This window comes from Pyrus communis, chromosome 1 (assembly GCF_041283825.1).
Source record: "Pyrus communis isolate YQ-2024b chromosome 1, ASM4128382v1, whole genome shotgun sequence".
NCBI classification, from domain to species: Eukaryota; Viridiplantae; Streptophyta; class Magnoliopsida; order Rosales; family Rosaceae; genus Pyrus; species Pyrus communis.
Genome location: NC_142565.1, coordinates 8284751 through 8294929, shown reverse-complemented (window position 1 = coordinate 8294929; position 10179 = coordinate 8284751). Strand labels below are relative to the sequence as shown.

General features: G+C 41.6%; 1 protein-coding gene and 1 pseudogene across 1 annotated transcript; both read right to left on the bottom strand.

Moving 5' to 3' along the window:
* Nucleotides 1-3139: 3139 nt before the first annotated feature.
* On the bottom strand, nt 3140-4525 carry LOC137719505 (C2H2-type zinc finger family protein). The gene has a single exon (XM_068458553.2). It carries the CDS (start codon nt 4425-4427, stop codon nt 3330-3332), a length of 1098 nt encoding a protein of 365 aa, XP_068314654.2. The 5' UTR covers nt 4428-4525; the 3' UTR covers nt 3140-3329.
* A 1382-nt stretch (nt 4526-5907) lies between these two features.
* On the bottom strand, nt 5908-6924 carry LOC148699081 (uncharacterized; annotated as a pseudogene).
* Nucleotides 6925-10179: the final 3255 nt, after the last annotated feature.

Sequence of the window (10179 nt, the reverse complement as noted above, 5' to 3'; positions counted from 1 at the left end):
CATGTGATTCACCAGAATCTAACCTAAGACATGCCGTGAACGAGCCTAAAACTCATTCCCCGACCACGGCCACCTCGTGGTGGTTGAAAATAGTTGTTCATTCATCCATGAAGGAAAGAAGATCACATTGAAGCCTCTTCAACCGAAGCCTATAGCTTGTTTCAAAAGCTAGTAGAGGAGGTCAGCTTAAGGCAAGTAAGTTAAAAGCTCTACACATCATTAAGCCAAGCATATTCATGAAGAAGGCAGAAGATATTCTATGTGTTTGCGCACTAATTCTGACATTTTTTGAGCAATGCAACAGTCTTAAACACATTGGAGTCGAGTTCTTCTCAGCCGGAGAGAATTGATGAGGACATCAACGTCAATCGTTTAGGGTTTACTGATGAGAAGGATGAGAAGGAAAGAAAATAATGCAGCCACTGGATTAAGGCTTTAGAGCTGATCTTCCTCAACTTTCATTAGCTTTGTTGACATATTACCTTCATTAGCCAATTCTTGTAACCATGTTGAGAGGCCCACTACACCATCTTCAGTCACCATCAATAAAAGAGGGAGGGAAGTTCCTGCAAAAAACTCCAACAATCAAGTTAATAAGTGCTTGATATGATTGCAAGAGAATTTTAGAACAACTTCACACCTTTTTCTACATCAATGCTGGTGGGAGTATTGGCCTTTTATAGGCATTGAAGCCTTGGGTTCAATGGAAGTATCTTTTACTCATTTTCAATAGGGAGGCTAGTTGATAATTTCTGACTTCACACCTTCCAACTTTGACCTAAGTGAAACATAATTGAAGCACAAAAGTTCAAATTTAAGCAAAAGAAATCAAGGGAAAAACTTGCAACAAATTTAAGAAAAGCTAACAAATGGGAAAAGCTTCCACTCTTAATAAAAACATGAAGATTGCTTGGTCACCAGGTAATCAAGAAATGTGTGGTTACTAGGCAACCACCTTAGATTGAATATCAAAAATGGAAAAGAAACAGATGTGCTTTTAGTGTTTTAATGTCGATCCTTGATACTAAATTTAAAGGTGAGTGATCATGAATCAACAACTACTGACCAAGAAAACATGACTCCCAAAAAAATTTGATTAATTTGAAGTTGAAGAAAAAGAATGGAATAGAAGCATTTTGTGCGCATTATTTCTTGGCTTTTTGAAGTGGAAAGATTATAAACCAACGAGGGAATAAATATAGGTTTGTAACTATATATATCATGCATACGACCCACAAGAATCAAAATTACGCAACTAAATATTCATGCAAGTTGACCACAAACACTACTCTCCTAGCAAAGCAGGTCTGGAGTGTGTTGGAAAACACTAATGATTTTCGGGTTCGTATTCTAAAAGCTCGCTATTTTCCCAGGGTGATCTTCTCACTGGCACTCGTGGATCCTGTCCCTCGCGGGCTTGGTCTAACTTACTGGAAGGTGTGAATATCATTCGGGAGGGCTATAAATGGCAGGTTGGTGATGGTTCTTGGATTCGTATATGGAGTGATAATTGGCTTCCTCCTATACGCTCCTCTCGCTTAACTCCTGGACCAATTCCAACAATGGTCTCCTCCTTAATTGACACGGAATTTATGTCTTGGATACTTGATACCATATCACATCATTTCTAATCAGAGAAGTCATTTCCTCTATTCCTCTTCACCTTATTGAGAATGAAGACCGGCTCATTTGGCCTGGGATTAGAAATGGGGATTACTAAGTTAAGAGTGGATATCTGTGGGCCATTGAGAAATCTTCGCATGGTTTATCTGCTCCTCCCCACTCTTCCCACCAGATTGAGACAAGAGTATGGAAATTGAATGGAAGCTTAAAATGATTCCCAAGATCAACAAATTTCTATAGAGAACCATGTCTAATTGTGTTCCTATAAAGTTGAATTTGTTCAAACGCCATATAAATCCTAATCCTTCATGTCCTTTTTGCATGGAGCTTGAAGAATCCATTCAACATATCTTATTGTTATGCCCGGAGCAGGTATTGGCTATCGCCCTAATGTACTAGCTGTCACTTCCTTTGACAGGTGGTTTTCAGCTGTGAAGCGTATTGATTCTACTCCAATCTCTCAGAATCACAAGGTGCTTGCTTATGTTGGGAGATATGGAAAGAAAGTTCACACGTCACCTGAGGGATCTCTTTCTTCTCCCATATGGACTGCCCTACTCCCCCTTTTTTCAAGATTAATGTGAATGGGCCTGGATGACTCCTTTTCAGGCCAAGGTGGGTATTATCTTTCGAGACTCTCAAGGTTTGCTGATTGGTGACGATGCAAAATGTCTAGTTCGGGCTTCTTCTGAAGAAAGAAACCGGGGCTGAAGCTATATTGGCAGGGATGGAGTTGGCTCGCGACCACCACATGGATCATGCCATTATCGAGAGTGATCCTAAAGCTGTTTTTGAGATTCTTTCTAAGCGCACGTGCAAGGGTTCTTGGCGCATCTGCCCCATCGTTGATGCATAGTTGGCCAACTCGAGGGTGAGCTCCTAAAGTTGGCCACGTTTGGTGATGGTTTTATCTCATGACGATTTACCATGCCCTCCCGTAAATGAGGTTTGAGGTTGGTGGCTTTGTCCCTCCATCCTCCTCTTTCGGTCGCCTTTTTGCCTTTTGGGTGGTACTTCCTTGTTTGGCTGAGAATCTTGCATTTCCTGTATATTTAGTTTGTATCGCATTTCTTCCATGCTGGGATTAGGTTGGCCTCTAGTGCCTCCTACAATGTGTTGGAATATTCATGTGGAAATTGCAGTAATATGCGTGGCCTTTCTATATTTTTATTGTGTTATTGTCACTTACATTAATAAGAAAAAGGGGAGGGCCAGGGCTGGCTTTCTTATAAATGAAACAATGAAACTTACAGCATCATGACTTTTTATGGTCGTATGGTAGTAACAAATTTAAGTGAAGATGCAACAACACCATAATCTAATTAAACAAGAGGCGACAAGTGACTTATAGCTCAATTGGTTAAGAATTTTCATATTTGTACTCGAAGTCACAAAGTTCGATTGAATTTTGAAAAGCTGAAGCCAAAAAAACAAAAAAAAAAAAAAAAGATGCTCATGACCATGCACTTTTCAATCAAGAAACACAAATTTAACATTTTCTTTAACAAAATAATTAGATCAAAGTCCATATATTTCCATAATATTGGTCAAGATGAATCTAAAGAATAGTGTTTCAATTTTGAATGGTGGTATAACAGAAAAGTTATTAAAAAAATAAAAAAGAGTTGGTAATTCACATCAAGTTGACCATTGATCATATCAACTGTGGAGTGAAGAAATCACTAAAAAAAATCTTAATCATTATTTTAGTAATGACAATCCACCAAAATTTGTGCTCTTAACCTTTCTTGCTGCTGCTGTTCTTGTTGCTGCTGCTTTGATGCAAACACAAACTTGGTTTCTCTGTGGTGATCATCTTCTGAAGGTGCTGGAAGGTTGAGATCCAAATCCAAATTCAACATACTTTGTTGCTTCTTCATGGGCAGCCTTGGCTTCTGCTGTTGTCGCTGTTGATGAGATTCAAAGGCCGCTGAGACTGGCGGAGACGTCAACGACAAGGTTGTGTTGGTGGCTCCAGTCGGCGCCCTGTGGCGCCTCATGTGGCCGCCCAAGGCCTGTCCGGACGTGAATTCCGCGCTGCAAATTGAGCACTCGTGGATTTTAGAAGAGGACTTGTTGGAGCTCAAAACCAAACCCCTATTGCTCAAATGGAGAGAAAGTGGAGATGAAGATGTCATGATGTTCTTGTTGTCGAAACTGTTGTTCTTAAACAATTGCGTATCTTGATCTTCATCCGACGGCAGCAATGACCCAATTCCAAAGTGTTTGTTTTTGTGATCGTCTCCTATATTCACCTTCGGCTTTTTGTGGCTCGCCCTGTGACCCCCTAATGCTTGGAAAGAAGGGAACGTTCTGTTACAAGTCTTGCATTCATACACATAATACCCTGCCGCCCCCGCCACCTTTCCCGCGGGGGTAGTTGTTGCTTCCAGGAATCTTCGACTACTGGTAGTAATATGCTTGTGGGGTTGGTGGTGGTGATCGGGGGAGGAAGAAGCCGCCCGGGATTGGCCTTGCGCCAAAAGAATTAGGCAGTTTGCCATTTCCTCCTCTTCTGATGTGGTGCTGTCTTGGAATAATTCAGCTGATGTGGTGGGGGACAAGTTGGTACTATTGATGCAATCATTGTTATTTTCGCCGCCATCACCACCTCGATGGCCGCCGACGCCACCCTCGGGGGAAGATGAGTTTCTTGGGATGGCAAAAGGGATTGGGGATTGGGGCCTCAGGCGTTTTGTGCGCTTACCCTTCATAATATTAATATTGTTGTTGTGTTGTTCCTGGCACCCCAAGATCCTGACTTCCTCTTGATGATGATCACCACCTGCTGCTTCTGCTTCCATGGCTGGTTCCTCCTCCTCTACCCTCAAGAGACTTGGGAATTAGTGCTGAGAGAGAGAGAGAGAGAGAGAGAGAGAGATTTAATTGGTAGGGAGGAAGGAAGAAGAGGAATACTGTTATTACATTATATATATATATATATATATATATATATATATATATATATATATATATATATATATATATAGTGAATATTGACATGTTGGAGGAAGTCACAATTACAAGGCCATACCCCAATACAACAGTAACTGTGAATTTAGTCTCCCCAATCTTTTGTTGAGCTTCCAAGGTATATATAAAGGGAAACGATTTATACAGACTTCTTTTCTTCTTGTACGTTGCCATTTAGTTTTGTTCCTTAATTATTTATTAATTTAATCAATCTTACGGTCAGGAAAAAGAAATAAGGATATGCACAAGGAAAAAGCGGGTATACAGAAGTCACTTTCATTTATAAAATTGAAATTGTTTTTAGAAATTGAAAAACCAACAAATAATTTTAGAGAGTGAGGTTTTAGTAAATGTGTGTGGGATAGATAGAGATTTAAGGCAGGGAAAGCCAAAAACAAAAACCAGATATAACGGAAAAGAGTTGCAAATTTAGAGAAGTGAGGTTGTTAAACGCAAAGTCCGTTTCATGCTCTCTTTCTCACACTTTGCCAACCACGCACTACTTCTTCACCAATTGCAAATTTGCAAACACAAAAACAAACAAACCAAAGCTAATGAGGTTCCACCATATACATTACCATGCACCTTCATAATCTAACCTACTCTCACCTCCAAGGCGCGTGTTCTTCATCTTCCAATTTCCCAACACACACTACCAAGTAATTGCCACCTAGGTAATTAAGCTCTTCATTCAAACAAGCAACTTGTACTAGTCCCACAAATTAGGTGCAAAGTCTAAGATTGTATTAAACTATTAATTAATAAGTGCCCTCAACTTGTTGATTGAGATTTAAGGAAGTATGACCTTTTAAATCACTTACCAACTGTACCAAATGTATGTTTTTGGCTTTTCCTTTCAGTTAGATGTTAATATTAAACTAATTAATTAATTATTGTTATGTAATCCCAATTAGGGCTGGGCAAACGGGGCCTGGACCCGCGGGTAGGGGCGGGTCCAAGCGATTCGGGGCGGGTACGGGGCGGATCCTGTTTTTAAAATTCTGAAACGGGGCGGGGCGGGTCGGGTCCATGTCATTTGCGGGGCGGGACGGATCCTAATTGCTGAGAAACGGGGCGGGGCGGGTACGAACCGTTTCCACCTTCCAAATTTCCGTTGATTTAATCTAATCACTCTGTATCTGCCTGCCAGACTCCCAAGCAAACTATCATCGATACCCCTGGTTTTTTGCCTTCATGTACTGGTAATTTCCGCAGAAATAAGAAGATTATGCTCTCTGTGAAGAAATTTATTAGAAAAAGTCCACCTGACATCGTTTTGTTCTTCGAACGCCTCGACCTCATGAGTACTAGCTACACGCAGACCATAGCCATCACTCGCATTTCCAAATCTTCGGAATTCAGGAAGCTTATGATCTGGGGTAGTTCTCCGTTGAACTCGATCTCGTCGACGAGCGGCGATTTGATCAGCCTGACGAGCGCGCAGAGTACTCTGATCGCGTTCGGAGACGCGATTTTTATCAGAGAGCTGATCGTCGGCCGACCGATTGATTGAACTTGATCAGAGCTGCAATGGCGAAAGCAGTGTGTTCTTTGACTCGCTTCGATGACCGAGTCGACTCGCACAGAACTGACTCGAGCGAGGTGACAACTTTGGACTTCAAGATCAAATCTTGCAACTCATGGTTGAACCCCTGCGCAACTCGGTCCTCGAACTGAGTCAGTAGTTCGATCAACTCGTCCTCGTCGCGAATTGGGTCTTCTTCCAGAGCTCGCGTCAAGCTATGTAAGCACTCGCGGTCGATCCACGCTTGAATTTCGGACTCGATAGACCGGGCGAGTTTGGAGAGGCAGTGAGTCGAGCAGCAGCGAGTAAGCAAGGAGCGGATGCTGAGGTGGCCGCTGGACTGGCGGAGGGATTCGACGAGGGTTTTAAGGGTGGCGAGGTGTTGGGAGAGGGCGGAGAGTTGTGGGTCCCGGGAGAGGATGTTGTCGGACTCGGTCTCGAGCTCGAGGAGGGCGTTAATGGCGGAGGATGAGTTTGAGTGGGGAATCAGGTGGGTCTGTAGCTCGTGGGAGGCTTGTTTTAGAGCTTCTAGGACCTTGAGAACTCGTGGGCCGTCTTCCTTCTGATGGAGCTTCACCTCCATGGATATGGCGATCAGAAGCTGTAGTGATTTTCTGAAGAAAAGAAAAAAAAAAAAAAAAAAAAAAAAAAGGACCCGTGGACCCGGCCCGAACCGGCCCGTTTCAACCGGGCCGGGTAATGTCCGGTTCTTAATTTAAAAAATGTAATCCCCGGCCCGGCCCGGCCCGTTCCCTTTGAACTTAGGTCCGGTCCGGTTCCTTCAAAATTGGGCCCGGCCCGGCCCGTGCCCAGCCCTAATCCCAATTCGACATAAAGACCGTTAATCCTTGATTCCTAAAAATTCAACCAAGTTAGGTTAGGTAGTCAAGACTTGAATATATATATTTGAGTTGATTGTGATATATTTTTTCTTTATTCGATAAAAATAATTTAAAGAGAAAATAAACTTAACGATATGGTATCTCACTGAGTATTTCTTTTTCTTTTTCCTTTTTTTTTTTGGAATTGCTATTTGCACTTCAAATTTTTCATTTTACACTCCAAACTTTCTATATTTAGAAAGAAAAATACACCTGTGAGGAGTGTAAAATAAGATTTTTGGAGTGTCAATAACACTTCTTTTTTTTTTTTTTTTTTTATGTAGAGGAACTATATCACATATATGTAGAACAAGAGTTAATTATACAGTCTCCTTTAATAAAGTAAGAATAAGTGTTCTATTAATGAAACTTGTATCTGTATTGTAATATTTAATGACAAATAACGCATGCAAGCAAAATTTAAGTGATTTGTCCAAATATGTTAGAGAAGTAAGCACACTGCAAGTCTAAAACTTTTGCAAATGGAATTTCACATTAACATAGTACTATGTTCCTTGTGTTTTATTGATCAAAGTTGAAAAGGAGTACTATGTTCTTTGTGTTTTATTGATCAAGTTGAAAAGGAATGGTGTTTGAGCCTAGAGCTTTGTTAGGCGCGTGTGAGTTTACACTCCCACACTTACTACTAACACGTCTTGTTGAAGATACTTCAAAATACAGGCTGCAGTTCCACATGTACATGTGTACATGTTATTTTAGTATTGAGAGAGAGAGAGAGAAAGAGAGGGAGAGGGAGGGAGGGAGAGAGAGAGAGGATTGGAATTTACAAAGTTTGTTGAAGGGAAGCAAGCAAAGCAAAGGCAAAGGCAAAGGCTGAAAGGCAAAGCCCCATTACTTTGCCTCAACGATTTGTGTAGAGACGATGATTGGAGTGCAAGCCTGGAACCACGGAATCTGCGGTGCTCCCCTCACTCCCACTCCTCTCAACATTTTACCATCTTTTTTTTATATATTTTTTCTTGTATTTTAATCTATAATTTCTATTATCTATTCTATGTATGACAGTTTATGTTGTCAAGTGTTGTCATGCTTGCACGACCACATATTACATGCAATTTTTGAGTGTCTTCTTAATTTATTTTTGTTGGTTGTGAAAACAAAAACTTGGTTACACCAGTTTTATACACTGATTCATCGTCACGTAATGTGAGAGAAAGACACCACCGATGTATGAAACGAGAATATGAGAGTTTTTCTCACATTTAGGGACTAAATTTGGCAACTTGTAATTTAACCCTCCTATATTTAAGGATTTTCTTTTCCTTTTTTAAGGGAAATTACATCCAACTAAATTTGAATTCCTCTAAATTCATGCTTCATGATGATCAAGATCTATGGGACAATTAGATGACAACAGAGATATATGGTACATCATTTTTGTCATACTTGCAACTCAACCACTAAATATGTACTGTATTAGTGATCAATCAAGAATGGAAATTTCTCAATCACCATTCAAGATAAATAGGTACATTTTACCTTAAGTGTCAATGAATCTCTTCATTTTCTGTGCCATGTAATAGTTTAATATCATCCCCAACTTGAGAAATTTTCAATGCCCGGAATAAGGGGCAATACGCCGGCGCCATACGTTATTATACAAGTGGAAATTTTTTATTCAAGTGTCCTTCCAGTTGTATAATAACGTATAGCATAAGTGCCTGTATTCCGAGCACACTAAAAAAAACTCTCCCAACTTTTAGGCAACATTGTCACATCCCGGTCCGCATAGTAAGAATTGTTAGTTTTGGGCCACGCCCTCACGGATTTGTTCTGGGCTTCCACCCAAAACACGTCTTACTATAGGGAGGTGGACATGTACATATAAGGCACATCACCTCCTCTTCCCTAGGCGATGTGAGATCTTACAATCCACCCCCCTTAGGGGCCCGACACCCTTGTCGGCACACTTCCGGCCATGGAGTGGTTCTGATACCAAATTGTCACATCCCAGTCCGCATAGTAATATATTGTTCGCTTTGGGCCACACCTTCACGGATTTGTTCTTGGGCTTCCACCCAAAACGCGTCTTACTATAGAAAGGTGGGAATGTACATATAAGGCACATCACCTCCTCTCCCTCCGGGCGATGTGGGATCTTACAATCCACCCCCTTAGGGGCCTGACGCTCTCGCCGGCACACTTCCAACCGGGGAGTGGCTATGATACCAAATTGTCTCATCCCAGTCTGCATAGTAAGATATTGTCCGCTTTGGGCCACGCCCTCACGAATTTGTTCCTGAGCTTCCACCCAAAACGTGTCTTACTGTAGGGAGGTGGGCATGTACATATAAGGCACATCACCTCCGCTCCCTAGGGCAATGTGGGATCTTACAAACATCGTCACCCATCTTCTTCGGTTCAATTGTTTTGGTTAAGTGTTGAGCATTGTTTGACTCTTCTATGTGATAGGGTTCATAAATTGAAAATTAGTCTAGCAGTATGTGAAACTAATTGTTCAAATTATATGGGATGAATTTCGTACACACATTTTAAAGAGTAATGTTAGAAATATCATATATTTATATCACATTTGTGTATTATCTGATATGGCAAGTGAGGCATACAACTAACAATGTTACATCCCACATCGCTCAGGGGAGTGGATCCTGTAAGCCTTATATATATATATATATATATATATATATATATATATATATTCTCATCTCTACCTAGCACGAGGCCTTTTGGAAGCTCACTGGATTCGAAAATCATCGGAACTCCAAAGTTAAGCGAGTTCGCGCGAGAGCAATCCCAGGATGGGTGACTCATTGGAAAGTTCTCGTGTGAGTTCCCAGAAACAAAACCGTGAGGGCGTGGTCGGGGCCCAAAGCGAACAATATCGTGCTACGGTGGAGTCGAGCCCAGGATGTGGTGGGGGCCCAGGCCGGGATGTGACAATTTGGTATCTGAGCCAATCCTTGGCCGGAAGTATGCCATCAAAGACGTCGGGCCCCTAAGGGGGGTAGATTGTTACATCCCACATCGCCCAGGGGAGTGGATCCTATAAGCCTTATATGTATATTCTCATCTCTACCTAGCACGAGGCCTTTTGGGAGCTCACTGGCTTTGGAGATCATCGGAACTCCGAAGTTAAGCGAGTTCGGGCGAGAGCAATCCCAGGATGGGTGACCCACTGGGAAGTTCTCTTGTGAG